The sequence below is a fragment of the Hemitrygon akajei genome, chromosome 13 (genome assembly GCF_048418815.1).
Source record: "Hemitrygon akajei chromosome 13, sHemAka1.3, whole genome shotgun sequence".
NCBI lineage: Eukaryota > Metazoa > Chordata > Chondrichthyes > Myliobatiformes > Dasyatidae > Hemitrygon > Hemitrygon akajei.
In genome coordinates, this window is record NC_133136.1 from 22,821,687 (window position 1) to 22,841,678 (window position 19,992).

The window sequence follows — 19,992 nt, forward strand, 5'->3', positions numbered from 1 at the left end:
AGATTTCTGTAGCCACTTCTTATCTGCTAAAGCAATCCTCTTTCACCTTTATCATTTCAAATTAATTGATTTAACCTTTATGACAAGTAATTGCAATCTGTTCAGTTCAACATGATATTTCAATGTTGTCTTGTTCTGCTGTTTTCTGTTTTGTTAGCTCATACTTAACTAAAGTAATTCCTCTATTTTCTTTGAAAACCAAAACCACCCTTGACAATTTTCTGTTGTTATTTTTCAGTATTACTATTCTCAAATATTGTCCATTTTGCTCTCAGTGGGAAATCTTTGATGCTTATGAGGAAGAATTAGCAAAACAAGTGGTCAAGAAAGAGAAGCCAAAGGTACAGACTACAAAGAAAGATGAAATATCAAAGAAAAAAGTATCAGCTACTGAAAGCATGGTAAGCGTTTGTCATACCTAATGATAATAAAGATTTGCATAAGCTGTCTACTGAATTTCACTCTAAATAATCAACTGTTCACGGGTGCCTATGTACTTGTGTACCACTTAAAATGTGCAATAGAGAATTAGCAGCTCTGAATCACACTACATGATTCTCCTGAAATTCCATGTTTGAAACTCTTTAATCTTCCAATTTACCCAGTTCATATTTCATTCTAACCTTGAACTCGAGCTTTTAGCCCGATTGTATCTTCAGCCTTGAAGACATAGACTGGTTGCAGGTAACCCAGTATCTCAAACAACATTGAAGTTGTACAAACTAGATCAGATGCAATCAAGAGTATTAAAGGAAATAAAGGTAGAAAATGTGCAGTGCTGGCCACAATATTCCAGTATTTGATGTTGCGATGTTTGACGAGCTTGGCAGTTAGCTTGTGGGTGTTTCATCACCAGATGAAGTGATATCCTCAGTGAACAGTTGTTGGATGTTTCTCTCTGGGAGTGCTTGCATTTATATAGGCCACAATTCGCTTGCCTCAGTCCAGGTAGCTACCCTTTCAGTTGACCTTTGAAATCTATTGGCTTGTGTTTCTTTGGCTCTTAAGGGTTTGTAGGTGATATTTATTTCCATATGCTTTGGAACATGAAGACTGAGAGGAACATTATTTTAAGCAGGACACCACGGAGATTCTGGCGCAGGCATAAAAATTTTTAGAAGCATGGTTCTATTCTGATAACTCTGTAAACAAACATCAAAATAGACATTATCTATGAACCCCTAAGAGCCAAAGAAACATGAGCTAATACAATTCAAAGGTCAACTGAAGGGGCAGCCAATCAGGACCGAAGCAAGTGAATGATGGTCTATATAAATATAAGCACTCCCTCAGAGAAAAATCAACAACTGTGCACTGAGGTCGTTGCGTGATGAAACATCTGCAAGCTAATTGCGAAGCTCGGTGAACACCAAACTTCTCAACTTGAGCTACCAGTAATCACCATCATTCCAAATTCCAGTGTTTCTTTGATGCAAGGAATATCTGGATAGTCATTAGTGAACAAAATCAAATCAAGGAATTATAGTAAGAAGTTAATATTAAAGTCAATATATCCAATTGCACAAAACTTCCATAACAAGATTAATGAACAGTACAAGGAGGGATAACTGCAACTAAGATGTAACATAATATGCATCCAATCAAGAAGCAGGATATGGTGGAAAACACAGTGGGGATAAGTGGAGGAGTCAGTTTTGGGTCCACAACTTATAACTCTATGTGTTACTAATCTGGATGAAGAAACTGATGGCATTCTGGCCAAATTACAGATGATAACAAGATAGATAGAGAAACAGGTAGCATCTCAGAGGTAGAGAGTCTGCAGAAGGTCTTGACATGTTAGGAGAATGGGCAAAGAAATGGCAGATGGAATCCACTGTTGGGAAGTGTGGAGTTATGCACTTAAAAATCATAATTCTCAATAAATGTATAGTAAAGATAAAATCTCTATGGGAAAGTGATCTATTCATGGTTAAATAAACAAGTTGAGTATGATATTGGATTTAAAAAGTGTCATAATGAAGATAAAAGAAATAGTGATTCTGAAGATTGGGAGAGTTTTAAGAAACAACATTGAAAATTGAAACATTGAAAAAGAGGAAGATCTTAGAAGAAAATATGGGAGTAAACCAGGAATAACAACGTAAATGTAAAAGTAAGAGAATGGCAAAATCAAATATGGATCCTTTCATAGTATTATAATGGGGGATATGGAAAATCGGCACTCATTTAATTATAAAGCTATATCATTCTCATTCTTAAGATCTTTTTCCTCCCATTGTCCTCAACCTTTGAGAGATATAAAGGACTGGACATTTTAGAACATGTTATGTTGAATCATCCTCAACCACAGAGAATTACCTAAGAAGGCAAATTAAATTCACTAAACTTAGGAAGATGTTTATATTTTTATTTAATTTACATTTATGTTGATGCACGAAGTGAGTTTGACTGTTCCAGGTTGTAAAGAATATGGACAGGAAAGGAATGGAGGGTTATGGGCTAAGTGCAGGTCAGTGGGACTAGGTGAGAGTAAGCGTTCGGCACGGACTAGAAGGGCCGAGATGGCCTGTTTCCGTGCTGTAATTGTTATATGGTTATATGGTTAAAGTGTAATTGGTTAACCGTATCACATGTTTGGCATTCAACATTTACAAAACCGATCTTGAACATCTTATAAATTATTAAAAACTTGAAGAACTTCCCTTATATTTATGGTTGCATATAAAAGAAATACAAAATTATTTAAAGCATCAAATCTATTATTTATATACTGTATGTAAAATATGAAGTATATTCAACATCAAATCCAGCATATGACCCAGCAAGTAATGTTTGCCATACCCCATTCCAACTCATCAGAGTTCCAATTCCCATGCTCCATTCTGATGAGCCAGAGTCCTGGTTCTTACACTCCTTTTAAAATAGTCAAGGTCTCATTTCCCTTGTGCTCTTTACTGTGTTCACTGGTTTTGACTCATTATAAAAAGTGATTTGAATGATGTGTTTGGTATTAATTTGATGTTAGTAGTCCTGTAAATGTGCCTGTCCAGCACCATCAATGCCCAAAACTTGCTTACTTAATGTAATTTATATTGTTGCTTTTGTGAGAAAAGGATTCAAGGTTCTCATTCTGATGTTGTGTTAAATGCAGCAATATATTCCTAAATATTCAGCAAAAATATTTATTTTGATGACCATTTGCTTTTTAATTTGCTTCTCTATTTGTATATGTTCCAGGGTGATGATATTTCAAGAGTTGGTAAAGTGGCTAAAATAGTGGAACGAATGGTGAACCAAAACACTTTTGATGATATTGCACAAGGTAATCCAAAACTAACAGGCCTTTAATAAAATAAAACATAATTAACAATATTGTATATACCTACTTTAATGTTGAAGTCCTTCTTTGTAAATTATTTATAAAATAACAAAAATGATACTACTTGGAAAGTGACATTTTTATGAGTTCCTATTTTTCATCCAGGGATCCAAACATTTGGAGTTGCTGTACAAACCACAATCTCATCCTCTATATTGTCCCTAAATTGTTTGCTTGACGTGCAGTATGATGAACAGAACATTTTCAGACACACATTGCAAAGAGCAAATCAAGTGTTTACAGTCCCCAGAGCAAATTCTTTTCCCTCACCATTCTCTGTTTTGCTCCACGGAAATAATCAAGGCTAAGCCAGACCGACCACCATTCTTGACCTGAAGATGACTTTCATACCACATACTCATGCCATCAAGAAAATTAAATATATCCAACTCTGAGAACTTCTGTCATTCCTAATCACAAATGGTACTTGCACTTCTGGTTGAAATTGGAAACATGCCTGCACATACAATGTACTGTAGGTTGACCATCATGCCTTATCCTTGAAAAACCTGAAACAACATAGAAGTTCAATGTTAAAAATAAATTTATTATCAAAGTACATATATAATACTATATTCATATTCTTGTGAGCATTCACAATAAATATAAGAAACACAATAGTCAATGAAAGACTGCACCTAACAGAACAGAAAAACAACCAATGAACAAAAGACAGCAAACTATGCAAGTAGAAAAATAAATTTAAAAAGTAATGATTGATTAATAGATAAATAAATAAACATACAAATAAATAAGTAACTCAGCAAGCAAGCAATAATTATTGAGAACATGAGGTGAAGAATCCCTGAATGTGAGTCCATAGGTTGTGGGAACAGTTCAGTGATGGGAAAGAGAAGTTGAGTAAAGTTATTCTCTCTGATTCAAGAGCCTGATGGTTGAGGGGTAATAACTGTTCCTGAATCTGGTGGTGTGGGTCCTGAAGCTCATGACTCTTCTTCATGATAGCAGCAGCAAGAAGAGAGCATGGTGTCCTTGATGATGGATGCTGTTTTCCTATGACAGCGGTCCATGTAGATGACGTCAATGGTGGGGGAGGACTTTACCTGTGATGGACTAGGCCATATGCACTACTTTTTGTGGACTTTTCTATTCAAGGGCATTGGTGTTTTCCTACCAGATTATGAAGCAACTAGTCAATCTATACAAATTCCACCACACATCTATAGAAGTTTGTCAAGTTTTTGATGACATGCCAAATCTTTGCAAACTTCTAAGAAAGTAGAGACACTACTGTGCTTTCTTCATCAAGGCTCTTATATGTTGGATCCAGGACAGATCCTCTGAAATGGTAACATTGACGAATTTAAAGATGCTGACCCTATTCATCTCTAATCTACTGATGCGCACTGGCTTATGGACCTCCAATTGCCTCCTTCTGAATTCAATATCAGTTCATTGGTTTTGCTGACATTGACTGGGAGTCTGTTGCTATGGTACCATTCAGCCAAATTTCCCTCTAATATGCTGATTCATCACCATCTTTGATCTGGTCAATGACAGCGATGTTGTCAGCAAACTTAAATATAGCTATGGAGCTGTGCTTAGCCCCACAGTCATAAGCATAACATGAGTAGATCAGGAGATTAAGCAGATCACCCTATGGTACACCTGTGCTGATGGATTATGCAGGTTCAAGGTTCATTTTTATTATCAAAGTATGCATGTACAATACAACTCTGATATGTGTCTACTTCAGATAGCCATTAAATACAGACATTTGCTATTGTCCTGTTGTGGTGTTAGGGAAATTCAAATGGATCCAAGTTGTTTCTTAGGCAAGAGATGATATGCTTCATCACCTTCTCAAAACACTTCATCACAGTGGATATAAGTGCTACTGGATGTTAGTCGTTAAGGCAGGCTACCATGTTTGTCTTTGGCACCGGTATAATTGAAGCCTTCTTAAAGCAGGTAGGTATCTCAGACTGCCAAAACAAGAAGTTAAAGATGCTGGTGAACACTCCAGCCAGTTGATCATCACCGTTCCGTAGTCTTCAGCTAGGTACCCCGTCTGGCCAGAGACTTTCTGTGGGTTCATCCTCATGAAGGATGCTCTCACATCAGCCTCAGAGACTGTAATCACAGTGTCATTGGGGGCTGTGGGAGTTTATGAATGTTCCTCCATGTTTTGATGGTTAAAGCAAGCATAAAAGGAATTGATCTCATCTGGGAGCAAAACCTTTTTGTCATCCATGTCACTTGGTTTTACTTTGTAGTAGGTGATAACATTCATGCCCTGCCACAGTTGTTGAACATCCTTCAGTGATTCAAGTTTGGTCCAGAACTATACTTCGCCCATGAGATGGCTTCCCGGAGATCGTACCTGGACCTCGTGTATTTTACTTGGTCTCCAGAGCTGACCCTTACCAAACTGCAGATCTCATGGTTCACCCAGCGCTTCTGGTTGGTGAAGTCTCTGAACAATTTTGTGGGGATGCACTCACCTATGACTTCCTTTATAAAGTCAGTGCATTCATTCTGATCCTCTGATGAATATTGAACATGGCCCAACCAACAGACTCAAAGCCATCCCATTGCTGCTCCTTTGCCTCACCAAACCACCTCTTTGTTGTCCTTGTCTTTGGAGCCCTGCTCTGTAGCCCTAGTCTCTATACAGGTAGGAGGAGGACAGCCAGCTGTTCAGATTTCCCAAAATATGGTTTAGGCATGGATGGTATGCCTTCCTAATCATAGTACAACAGTGGTCAAGTGTGTTGGGACCCTTGGTGCTGCAGGTGATAAGTTGATCATAATTGAGCAGAGATTTGTTCAAACAAGCTTGTTTGAAATCCCCAACAATGATCTAAAAGATGTTTGGGTAAGCTGTTTCTTGTTAGCTGATGGAGGCAGTCAGTACCTTGAGTACCTGCATAACGCCAGTCTTTCGTCAGTGTATAAACTGCGGTCAGGATCACAAAGGCGAACTCTTGGTAAGCAGAATGGTTGCCACTTAATCATTGGATGTTCCAGGTTGGGAAACTAAGAGTGCGACAAGACTGCTGTGTTAGAGTACCACAAGGAGTTTATCATGAAACATAGACATCCACCTTTTGCCTTCACCTAATCAGCAGTCCAGTCCATCCCATGTATCGAGAAGCTCTCATGTCTGATCGTTCAATCCAGCGTGTCCTGAGTGAGCCATGTGTCTGTGAAACACAAAACACAATTCCTCATTTCTCTCCGATACAGAGATATCTTGCCCTTAAGTCCTCAATCTTGTTCTTCAGCAACTGCAGATTGGATAGATGAAATTTCATACCAGTGTTTCAGGCTGGTTTAGAATCCTCCCCACCACCCTCATTTTCAGCATGGCAATATACCTTAATCCGTTTAAAGGTGCTATATCTGCATTCTTGAGAGTTCAGTCCATTGAGTCCTTCAGGAGACTGTGATATTGCTAGTTCATAAAGATAGTTCAAAAGTACATTTCTTAAAGGGAAATTACAGGCTGATGATTGCAGTTGAGTAGTTCAGAAGAAATATATTTAGAAGTTTCATAAGCCACCAACAGTCTGTTGCCATGTTTCATCTTGCATCTTGAACTCTCGTCTCATTGTCGTAATTCCAACCATGTCAGGTTCATCCATCACTTTTGTGTTCAATGGTCACCATTGTCTTCCAATAAGCAATATCTTGATATTAAATTCCTTATTCTCATTTTAAATCCCTCAATTACCTCACCCCTCCTAACTTATTTCATCTTCTATAGGCCTACAACCTTCTGAAATATTCATGTTTTGAGGCTTTAGAATTCCATGCCTAAAACTCTCAGCCCCTATACCTTTCTCTGTATCATTTTACATCCCTATCTCTGTATCTGTCCTTGCACCTGTAAGACATTCTTTAAAGGATTTGGTCATCTGTCCAAATATATCTTTATGTGGCTTACCGTTAACTTGTATAATATGATACTCCTTTAATGAAATTTGGAACACTGAAGGAACTATTTAAATGGACTGTGGCTCAAGGTCAATTTTTGTTTGATAATGCTCCTGAAAATCTTTATGAACTATTTTAATATGTGAAAAGTGCAATGTAAATACATTTTGCCGGTGAAGATTCCAATGGAACTGCTAAGTATAACAATACCCCAATGAATGACAGATAATCAAGTGAGGTCATACCACACTCTGTGCAGTCTTTTTCCTGCCTTGTTACTTCTAAAATTATCTTAAAGTTATGCCCTCTATTACCAATTTAACAGCCAATGTGAATAGTTTACTGGTTTTGCTTTTATTAAAACTTGCCATAATATTTTAAAATCTTGAGCAGATCTTCCCTTAAACTTATATATTCTTTAAAAACAAAGATTAGATTCTTGAATATATCATCATAATTAAAACCATACATTCCATATTTCCATAATCAATTGATTAATTATTTGGCTCCTTTCACTTCAAAATGGTGCCCAATATATGAACCAATGGAAGTGATAGAGACACAACCAATTACAATGTTTAAGAGAGATTTGAACACATAGGTAGTTAGGAAATGTTCAGAAGGTTATGGGCCAAACATAGGTCAGCACCAAACAACATTGTTTTGCTCCTGACCACAAGCTTTTGGTTGGAATCTTTCTCATAACTCTACAGTGTCCTCTGTCGTTCCCACTATAAGCTACGAGAAACTTATCAAGATGCGTATTAATCAAATAAAAATGGGCATATTTTCAGAGCATAATTCTTAAATGTTCCTTGTCAGTTGGCTAAACATGAAATTTACAAGTCCTACAAATACATATATTTCAAAAACAAGTCATATATCATCTATGCACTGTTAGGAAAATGTTAAAATATTGTTCGCTCTCTTTTCTATGTAGACTTCAAGTATTTTGAAGATCCGTCTGATGAATTCCGGGATCAAGAGGGCACTGTTCTGCCTCTGTGGAAGTATTTTTTTGAAAAGGCAAAGAAACTGGCAGTTACTGGGATGTGCTGGTGCGTATCACAATTATAGTTCAATAAGTGACAATAGAAAAAGATAAAAAAGCAGTCAGGCACCATTCTGTAACTTCAGCTCATGATATCTTCTTTTAGTAAACTCAGCGTTACAGGTTTATTGAGGTAAATGACTGATCATTTCTTCCTGTTACTCAGAACTCACTGTTCTTTAGGTAGCTACTGGATCTTTAAAATCTAGCTTAGCCGTTGGAACAAGCACATTGCATGTTGTTCCAGTTAGGTCAGTAACAAAATTCCGTATGACTGATAAATTAAATGAAGGAATTATTTTGAAAAGGCAAAGTAAAGCAGATGATGTGCATCAATCATTGTATGTGGGAACTAGTATGGAAGTATTTGGGAGCCATGGTGATCCCACCTGCAATGAATGTCTGTAGCTTGAGGAATGTTGGCTCAGAAATGTTAAGTTGACGTCTGAGATTCAGGCACTGTGATGCATCAAGAGGAAGAAACAATCAAGTTCACAAAGCATAACTGGGAGTTGTATAAACACCCCCAAATAATACTAATAAGGCAAGTTAATCATAAGTTGCCTTAGTTGATCATAAATCAAGAAATAGAATTGCATGCAACGAGGATCATAGATGAGTAACTTTTCTCTCCATATCTTCTGACAAACTAAATGAGCAGTAAACACAGAAAACACAATTGATGACTTTGCTGATATTTGAGAGTAAACTGGCTACATTCAATTTGTTCTACTGTTTGAGTACAGGATAACATGACTTATTTCCCATTTTAATGGTTAAATACCAGCATTATATTTATGTTGGATCAGCTTGGCTAGAGTTGTAGCAATTTATAAAGCACAATTCTTCAGCATGATAACTGTATCATTCAGTATATTTATATATTAATTTGTAATTTCAAGTGCTCAAATCCAATCTGTTCACAAAATCCTAGGCTTGAACACCATTGTGTGAATACAATGTTGACTAAACCCTACTTGAGAAAATATAAAAGATCTTGCGGCATCATTTTGAAGAATAATTGGTTATTTTGACCGATGTAGAGCTAATCAACATTTATAGCACGTATAACACTAGAACACTAGAATACTACAGCACAGTACAGTCCCTTCAGCCCTCCATGTTGTGCCGACCCATATATTCCTTAAAAAAATGTACTAAACCCACACTACCCCGTAACCCTCTATTTTTCAAGTCAACTCACTTTTATTGTCATTTTGACCATAACTGCTGGTACAGTACATAGTAAAAATGAGACAGCGTTTTTCAGGACCATGGTGTTACATGACACAGTACAAAAACTAGACTGAACTACACAGGACTGCATAAAGTGCACAAAAACTGTGCAGGCATTACAGTAAATAATAAACAGAACAATAGGGCAAGGTGTCAGTCCAGGCTCTGGGTATTGAGGAGTCTGATAGCTTGGGGGAAGAAACTGTTACATAGTCTGGTCGTGAAAGCCTGAATGCTTTGGAGCCTTTTCCCAGACGGCAAGAGTGAGAAGAGATTGTATGAGGGGTGCATGGGGTCCTTCATAATGCTGTTTCCTTTGCGGATGCAGCGTGTAGTGTAAATGTCCGTGATGGCGGGAAGAGAGACCCCGATGATCTTCTCAGCTGACCTCACTATCCGCTGCAGGGTCTTGCGATCCGAGATGGTGCAATTTCCGAACCAGGCAGTGATGTAGCTGCTCACGATGCTCTCAATACAACCCCTGTAGAATGTGATGAGGATGGGGGGGGGGGGGGGGTGGTTGATGGAGTTTCCTCAGCCTACACAGAAAGTAGAGACGCTGCTGGGCTTTCCTTGCTATGGAGCTGGTGTTGAGGGACCAGGTGAGATGCTCTGCCAGGTAAACACCAAGAAATTTGATGCTCTTAACGATCTCTACCAAGGAACTGTTGATGTTCAGCGGGGAGTGATCGATCTGTGCCTTCCTGAAGTCAACAACCATCTCTTTTGTTTTGTTCACATTAAGAGACAGGTTGTTGGCTCTGCACCAGTCTGTTAGCCGCTGCACCATGTGCATTTCTTTCATCCTTGTGCCTGTCCAAGAGCTTCTTAAATACCCCTAATGTTTTAGCCCCCACCACCATCCCTGGCAAGTCATTCTAGGCACCCACAACCCTCTGTGTAAAAAAACTTACCCCTGATGTCTCCCCTAAACTTCCCTCCCTTAACTTTGTACATATCCCCTCTGGTGTTTGCTATTGGTGCCCTGGGAAATAGGTACTGGTTATCTGCCCTATCTATGCCTCTCATAATCTCGTAGACCTCTATCAAGTCCCTTCACATCCTTCTATGCTCCAAAGAGAAAAGTCCCAGCTCTGCTAACCTTGCCTCATAAGACTTGTTTTCCGATCCAGGCAACATCCTGGTAAATCTCCTCTGCACCCTCTTCATAGCTTCCACATCCTTCCTATAATGAGGTGACCAGAATTGAACATAAGTGTGGTCTCACCAGAGATTTCTAGAGTTGCAACATGACCTCGCTACTCTTGAACTCAATCCTCCTGTTAATGAAGTCTAGCATCCCATAGGCCTTCTTAACTACCCTATCAACCTGTGCAGTGACCTTGAGGGATGTATGGATGTCAACCCCAAGGTCCCTCTGTTCATCCACACTGTTAAGTAACTGACCATTAACCCTGTACTTAGTCTTCTGGTTTGTCCTTCCAAAATGCATCATCTCATACTTATCTGGATTGAACTCTAACTGCCACTTTTCTGCCCAACTCTGCAGCCTGTCTATATCCTCTTGTAACTTTTGACAACCTACAGCTCCATCCACAACTCCTCCAATTTTCGTGTCATCCACAAACTTACTCACCCATCCTGCCGCCTCTACATCCAAGTCATTCATAAAAGCCACAAATAGCAGGGGTCCCAGGACAGATCCCTGCAGTAATCCACTAGTCACCAACCTCCAGGCAGAATACCTTCCTTCCACTACTACCCTCTGCTTTCTTCCTGTAAGCCAATTTTTTATCCAAACAGCCAAGGTTCCACTGATCCCATACCTCATGCCTCATGACATGTAATATTTATAAATTATATGTTATTGTTGCTCTTGGGAGCTTCCTATGTGCAATATTGGCTATTAGATTTCTCGGAGAACAGTAGTGATTATACTTTACAAGGGTATTTAACCAGTTATGCAGTGCCTTGGCACATTCTGGGATGTGCAGTATGTTGGAGAGCAGAGGAAGCTGTAGACCACGAGACATAGGAGTAGTATTAAGGCTTTCAGCCAATCAAGTCTGCTTTGTTATTCCATCATGGTATTATTCTCCCTCACAACCCCATTCTCCTGCTTTCTCCCCATAACCTTTAACACCCTTACTAATTAAAATCCTATCAACCCCTGTTTTAAATATACCCAATGACTTGGCCTCTATAGCTGTCTGTGACAATGAATTCCACAGATTCACCACCCTCTGGCGAAGGAATTCTTTATTATCTCTGTTCTAAAGGGATGTCCTTCTAATCTGAGGCTGTGACTTCTAATCCGAGACTCCCCCACTATAAGAAACAGCTTCTCTATGTCCACTTTATTTTGCCTTTCAATGTTTGATAGGTTTCGGTGAGATTTCCCCCACCCTTCAGTCTTCTAATCTCCAGTGAGTACAGGCCCAGAGTCATTAAATGCAGGTCATATGTTAACCCTTTCTTTCCCAGGATCATTATCATGAGCCTCCTATGGACCCTCTCCAACACCAGTACTTTCTTTCATGGATAAGTACTCAAAACTGCCTACAACATTCCAAGTGGAGTATGACCAATGCCTTTTTAAATACGCAGTATTACACCCTTGCTTTTATATTCTAGTCCTTTCAAAATGAATGCAAACATTGCATTTGCTTTCCTTACTACCAGCTGAACTTGTGTGCTAACCTTTAGGAAATCCTGCACGAGGTCTTCCAAGTCCCTTTACACCTCTGATCTCTGAATTTGCTGCCCATTTAGAAAACAGGCTATGCCTTTATTCTTTCTATCAAAGTGCATGACCAAACACTTCCCTACACTATATTCCATATGCAACTTCCTTACCCATTCTCCTAATCTATCTGAGTCCTTCTGTAGGTTCCCTGCTTCCTCAACACTACCTACCCTTCCACCTATCTTTGTATTGTCCACAAACTTGGCCAAAAGCCATCAATTCAGAGACCACTGAAATATGTATAACATGAAAAGGCAATTAGACCATAAGATATAGGAGCAGAAGTAGGCCATTTGGCCCATCAAGACTGCTCCACCATTCAATCATGGTGCAGTTCTTCCAGTCATCCCCACTCCCCTGTTTTCACCCCTACCCTTTGATGCCCTGACTAATCAAGAACCTATCTAACTTTCCTTTCAATACACTCAATGACTTGTAGCCCTTTCATTTCTGGAGTTATTCTCGTGAACCTTCTCGGAACTCTCTCCAATGTCAGTATATCCTTTCTAAAATAAGGAGCCCAAAACTGCACACAATACTCCAAGTGTGGTCTCATGAGTACCTTCTCAAGCTTCAACATCACATCCCTGCTGTTATATTCTCTACCTGTAAAAATGAATGCCAACATTGCAATCACCTTCTTCACCACCGACTCAACCTGGAGGTTAACCTATAGGGTATCTTGCACAAGGACTCCCAAGTCCCTTTGCATCTCTAAATTTTGAATTCTCTCCCCATGTAAATAATAGTCTGCCCATTTATTTCCTCAACCAAAGTGCATGGCCATACACTTTCCAACATTGTATTTCATTTGCCACTTCTTTGCCCATTCCCCGAGACTATCTAAGTCTCTCTACAAGCTCTCTGTTTCCTCAACACTACCCGCTCCTCCACCTATCTTTGTATCATTGGTAAATGTAGCCACAAATTCATTAATACCATAGTCCAAATCATTGACATACATCGTAAAAAGCAGCGGTCCCAATACCAACCCCTGTGGAACTCCACTGGTAACCGGCAACCAGCCAGAATAGGATCCCTTTATTCCCACTCTCTGTTTTCTGCCAACCAGTCAATGCTCCACCCACACTACTAACTTCCCTGTAATTCCATGGGCTCTTATCTTGCTAAGCAGCCTCATGTATGGAACCTTGTCAAAGGCCTTCTGAAAATCCAAGTACACCACGTCTACTGCATCTCCTTTGTATATGCTGCTTGTAATTTCCTCAAAGAATTGCAGTAGGTTTTTCAGGCAGGATTTTCCTTTCAGGAAACCATGCTGGCTTTGGCCTATCTTGTCATGTGCCTCCAGGTATTTTGTAATCTCATCCGTAACAATTGATTCCAACAACTTCCCAACCACTGATGTCAGGCTAATGGGTCTATAGTTTCCTTTCTACTGCCTCCCACCCTTCTTAAATAGTGGAGTATCATTTGCAATTTTCCAGTCATCTGGTACAATGCCAGAATCTATTGATTCTTGAAAGATCATTGTTAAATACCTCCACAATTTCTCCAGCTACTTCCTTCAGAACCTGAGGATACATTCCATGAGGTCCAGGAGATTTATCCACCATTAAGCTTCCTGAGCTGTAATTTTTACTGCACAAACTTGGAAAAGAAGCATTCCCAACATTAACACCTGTGGAATAACACTAGTAACTTACAGCCAACCGGAAAAGCCCCTCTTTATTCCCACTCTTTGCCTCCTGCCATTCAGCCAATCTTATATTATTCCATTGTTTGGAAAAGACTTAATCAATGGAAAAGTCTGAGTAGACCCTGAGTTGATTCAAGGGAATGAAGGAAGATGCTTTAGAGATGTTTGGGGAGTAATGATCAAGATGGTCTGGGGAGAAATGGTAATTGGGGCTGTGGAGTGGGTGGGGTCTGGGAACTAGATTGGAAGGAGCATCAAGATCTATTAAGCCATGGGACTGGATGATGATTAAGTATGGTTGAATCCAGAATCAGCTTGGAGAATAGTGTAGTTAGATGATTATAGTAATGGAAGAAAGACATTAACACTGGGGGCCAATAACATTAGTAGATAGAAGGACGAGATCATTGACATAAAGAAAAAACCTAGCAGAAAGAAGATGGGCTCCTTGGATTGCTCTGCTCAGGTAGGGCTGAGAACTTTACCTAATGCAGTTTAGTATTAGCATGCTTTATTTCTCTGATTCAACTATTTCAGTGTTCAAGCTCTGCTTCAAACAGAACCCTTCTGCACATGGCAGAATTTTCTATGCAATGTCAACTGAATGTTACATCCTGTTTAGTATGATTATGTACATCTAATGTCCTCCATATAAATGTATGAAGCATATTGACAGCCCACAGATTTTTTGATCATGGATACTTGTCATGTTTTTAACAAAATTCACATGCCTATCTTATATATATTTCAGAGTCAGTGATAGAATTTCTAGATGTCTAGACTTTACAATGTAATAGAGCATTCTGCTAGCCATAAATGATCCATCAGAATGTTTTGCTGCCTTGTGATGTGATGCATATCACCCACAAAAAAGTATTGCCAGTAAAAGTCATTTTGCTATTAGGAACCATTTAAAGGAGAGGAAAAGCATTAGGGCAGTCTTCAGGACCGGTCAATAACTGCCAGGACATTGGCTAGAAACAGCACTGGCAGTAGAAGGAATGTCTCCGTCTCTTAACATTAAGTGGTTGTTGGGTGTCGTGGCATTACAAGAGGTAACATGAAGAAAATAATAAGTAATTTACCGGTAAATCTTCTGTTTCTAATTTTCAGGAATCCTAGATACCATGACCTTTTTGCAGTGGCCCATGGTTCCTGTAAGTTGAAATTCAAAAGTGACTTATACTGCATTTTGAATGTATAACAAGAGTTGCACAAGTATCACATTGTATTTAGTTTTAAAGCCTCATATGAGGGGTTAACACATTCTGTTTTTGTTTTTGTTGTTCAACTTACAAAACATGGGCACAGCCCAGGCTAGTTTTATTAACCATTTCTAATTGACCTTTAAATGCATTAGTGTCATTTAAGAAACTCTTAGCTGGATGATAAAAAAAAAACAGAAGGTTATGAAGGAGGAAAGGGTTAGGTTAATCTTAGAGTAGGGTAAAAGTCAGCACAACATCATGGGCCAAAGGGCTGTAATGTTCCATGTTCTAAAATTAGAACCCTCCCTTGTCCTTGTCCCCAGCACTATCACCATCTTCTGAAGGTCAGTTAGGAATGGTTAATAAAATGGATGTGATTGAATCATGTTAGTTAATTTAACAATCAAGGGTCTAAATGATTTGGAGAAATCAATTAGCCTGAGCTTCTTTTCCGTGGATTTAAGGAACTGACGGGTGATCTGGACAAGGTATACAAAATTATGATAGAGTAGGGAGTTTTTTTTTCTCCTATGGAAGCGGTATTAGAAATAAAGTGGACATGGGCATAGGCAGAGAAAGAGGTGCTTTAAAGATGACCTGAGGGGATGTCCCAAATATCAGCCGTACTCTCACAGAAAGTGATTGGTATCTGGAATGCACTGCCAGATAAGATGCTGGACATCTATAATCACAACATTTAAGAGGCATTTAGGCTGGCTTAGAAAGAGATTGACATAATGCAGGCAAATGGGATTGTTGCAGATGTGTAAAACGGTTCACATGGTGGCCAAAGGCCTGTTTCTGTGTCCTATAACACTAAGATAAACAGACAAAAAATTGCAGATGTTGGAAGCCAGAAATTAAAACAGAAAATGCTGGAAATACTAGCGAACATCGATAGAGATAGAAATGGAATTAATGTTTTCATTGGATCACTGAAAGGTTGAAAGCTGTCTGATCTACTATTTATAATATTTGCTTAATTTAACAAAGCATGCTTTCTGAGTTTTACTGAGGTGTTTTAACAAGTTAGTGCTATTGACATTAGTTTTATTGATTTCCACAGTTACACCAAAAAAATTTGAAAAGATCCCATAGAAGTATTTTGGAACTCTCATGATTATTATTCTTCACTACCATCAATTTTCTTTCATCACAACCCTTTTTTTCCTGATACAAACCAAAGTTTTATTTCATGCATACATATGATATCAAATCTTTTTTTCATGAGTTTTATTTTTTCCTAACAACTTTATAAAACATATTTAAAAAGACAAAAGTTGTATTAATTGGTATGCCAAAATCTAAATTAGAAAATTTTGAAAAACAATTGATTTTTCAGGCTTTATGATGCAGATACATCAATAATTGCTCTCCTGATCTGCAAAGCGTTTCCAACTAGTTACATATGTTTTGCAGATTTATGAAGTCTAAAGTTTCCTTTTTTCTACTGAATTACCAATCAGCAGTTGCTCAGTCATTGCCTGATTCTTCAAAAATGAAATAGAGTTTAAAAAGTAACTCTTACAAAACAATTTGTAAGATTATCAAGCAACAAAAGGTCATGGATAAATAGTTATTTGCCCTAATGTTGTGGTCACTATTTAAAGAATGACACTCACGTGCCTTTGGAATTCCAAGGCTTTGTGACCTTGTGGACAAGTTGATTCTATGCTGTCTCCACTATCTGAAGAATTGTGGCAGAAAACGGAACATCAGGAATAGCAGATCAGCTGTCAGAAGCTCTGTACTAGGCAAAACGCATGCTCTCCCTCTCTTTCTTGTTGGTGGTGGAGAGTTTGTTGACAATACTTAGGTTGGAGAACTGAGGAAAAAAATGACGCAACAGATGTTATCATTGCAAATCAGCGAGTTGTTTTGTTATGTCTCCCCTCTCGCTGTGAAAAGGGGACACCTCTCTTTCCTTTTATTAGGGAGAGAGAGAACCTGGGGTATGTTGAATTGTCAGGTGAACAATTAGTTTTCATTGTACTGCGGATCATGGACTTCCTTGGGGGCTTGGCTACTGCTTGCTTGGTGGGTGGAGAGTGCTTTGTTGCTGTTTGTGCATAGGGGAAGTAGTTGGGGTCTTTAGGGTTCTGATGTTTTTACTGTCACTCATTCTTAGGGGGCATTGTTTGGTTTTCATGGATGTCTGCGAAGAACAAAAATTTCATGATGTATATTGTATACATTTCCCTGATAGTAAGTGGAACTATTGAAACTACTGCATCTTGTTTCTTAAGCATAACAGGAAAGATAACATGCAGAACTATCAGTCAACCTAAATCTACTACTTTTTTGTCATTTGATTGAGACTATAAAAGCAATATTCCATTTACCTGTCAATGTTCAAAGTTCAAAGTAAATTTTATTACCTAAGTACATATATATTATCATATTGATGCACCATCAATAACTCCCGGAGATGTGAGGCGAGATAGGCTTTTATTAGCTGGAAGAAAGCACTGTCAGCAGCAAGAGACCATCACACAACATCCTGGAGACTGAGGGAGGAGCAGTGCCTCCAATCGCCTTTATACAGGGGTCTGTGGGAGGAGCCACAGGAGCAGTCAGCAGGGAGGGATGAGTCCAGACAGGTATATGTAGTTCACCACATTCACCCCCCCCTTTGTTTTAAAAGAGAGTCCCCATGGGTTGAAGTTTCTTACAAGTATATTTGCAGGTTAAGTCTATCAGGTGGTCAAATCTGTCGCTGTGATCTACGTAGCACCAGTGGTGATTGCACCGGAGACGGTGGTTGTGCTGGTTCCAGCCTGACTTGAGGTGTCAGCCCATTAGGCGTCAGTGATCCCTCATGCGTGTGCGAGGTGCCCGGTATGGGAGTGTCATGAGGAGTCTGTGTAGGGCTTTGTGTGCGCAGTGTCAGGTGGGTATACACCTCAGTGGGTACAGGGTTCATAGTTACCGTGGAGTGTTCGGGGTAGTGGTCTGCTGCTCCTGTGGGCGCCAGGTCGCGGACGGAGACCGTGTCCTCCCGCCCATCAGGTAAGACTATAGGTGAACCCTCTCAACCAGCGGGGAGTATTTATTGCTCCTCACATGTTTCCGGAGCAGCACTGGCCCTGGGGACATCAGCCAAGCTGGTAGGGTGGTCCCAGTGGCAGACTTGCTGGGAAAAGAAAAGAGGCGCTCATGAGGGGTGGCATTGGTGGACGTACATAACAGGGAGCGGATAGAGTGGAGTGCCTCGGGGAGGACCTCCTGCCAGCGAGAGACCGGCAACCCCTTTGACTTAAGGGCTAAAAGTGTGGCCTTCCACACTGTGGCATTCTCCCTCTCCACCGGTTCATTTCCCTGGGGATTATAGCTCGTGGTCCTACTAGTAGCGATGCCCCTAGCCAGCAGGTACTGGCGCAACTCATCACTCATAAAGGAGGGCCCTCTATCACTGTGGATATAGCAGGTATATCCGAACAGAGTGAAGAGCTGGCGCAGGGCTTTTATGACGGACGTGGTAGTGGTGTCAGGGCAGGGGATGGCAAAGGGGAACCGCGAGTACTCGTCGATTATGTTGAGAAAGTAAACATTGCGGTCGGTGGAGGGAAGGGGGCCCTTAAAGTCAACACTCAGTCGCTCAAGGGGGCGGGTGGCCTTGATAAGTTGCGCCTTTTCAGGATGGTAGAAGTGCGGTTTGCACTCAGCGCAGACTTGGCAGTCCCTGGTTATCGTCCTGATGTCCTCAAGGGAGTAAGGCAGGTTCCGGGCTTTCACGAAATGGTAAAATCGGGTGACCCCCGGGTGGCAAAGATCTGCATGGAGGGCATATAGCTGGTCGAGCTGCGCTCTGGCACACGCTCCCCGGGATAGGGCATCAGGGGGCTCATTGAGTCTTCCAGGCCGGTACAGGATATCATAGTTGTAGGTGGAGAGTTCTATTCTCCACTGCAAAATTTTATCATTTTTGATTTTGCCCCGCTGTTGGTTGCTAAACATGAACGCAACTGAGCGCTGGTCGGTCAGCAAGGTGAACCTTTTGCCGGCGAGATAGTGCCTCCAGTGCCTAATAGCTTCCACTATGGCCTGGGCTTCTTTCTCCACCATGGAGTGCCGAATTTCAGGGCCTTGAAGGGTACGAGAGAAGAATGCTACTGGCCTACTTGCCTGATTGAGGGTAGCAGCCAGCGCGAAGTCAGAGGCGTCACTCTCTACTTGGAAGGGAATGGTCTCGTCCACCGCATGCATCGTTGCTTTGGCAATGTCCTCTTTAATATGCGGCTGAAGGCCGCGCGGGCCTCGGCTGAGAGGGGAAATGTGGTGGACTTGACCAGGGGGCGGGCCTTGTCTGCGTAATGAGGGACCCATTGGGCGTAATAGGAAAAGAAGCCCAGGCACCGTCTGAGGGCTCTGAGGGTGGTGGGAAGAGGGAGTTCTAACAGGGGGCGCATATAGTCGGGATCAGGGCCAATGACCCCGTTCTCCACGACATACCCAAGGATAGTGAGTCAGGTGGTTCCGAACACACACTTGTCCCTGTTATAAGTAAGGTTCAGGGCTTTGGCCACTTGGAAAAATCATTGGAGGTTGGTGTTGTGATCCTGCCAGTCATGACCGCAGATGGTGATGTTATCCAGATATGGAAATGTGGCCTTCAGTTGGCACTGGTCCACCATCCGGTCCATTTCCCTCTGGAAGACAGAGACACCATTTGTGACACCGAAGGGGACGTGCAGGAAGTGATAGAGCCTGCCGCCCACCTCGAAGGCGGTGTAGGGGCGGTCCTCTGGGCGGATGGGGAGCTGGTGATAAGCGGATTTCAGATCTATTGTCGAGTACACCTTGTACTGAGCTATCTGGTTGACCATATCCGTGATGTGGGGTAGGGGGTACGCGTCAAGCTGCGTGAACCTATTGATGGTCTGGCTA

General features: G+C 40.6%; 1 protein-coding gene across 1 annotated transcript in view; it reads left to right on the forward strand.

Annotated features, from left to right (window-relative positions):
- dnai1.2 (dynein, axonemal, intermediate chain 1, paralog 2) overlaps window positions 1-19,992 on the forward strand; it is a 147,865-nt gene that overhangs the window by 51,181 nt on the left and 76,692 nt on the right. The window contains exons 9-12 of the mRNA XM_073064242.1: window positions 276-401; window positions 3,202-3,286; window positions 8,184-8,301; window positions 15,011-15,054. Coding sequence (XP_072920343.1) covers window positions 276-401; window positions 3,202-3,286; window positions 8,184-8,301; window positions 15,011-15,054 — 373 coding nt within the window. The remainder of the gene's footprint in view (window positions 1-275; window positions 402-3,201; window positions 3,287-8,183; window positions 8,302-15,010; window positions 15,055-19,992) is intronic.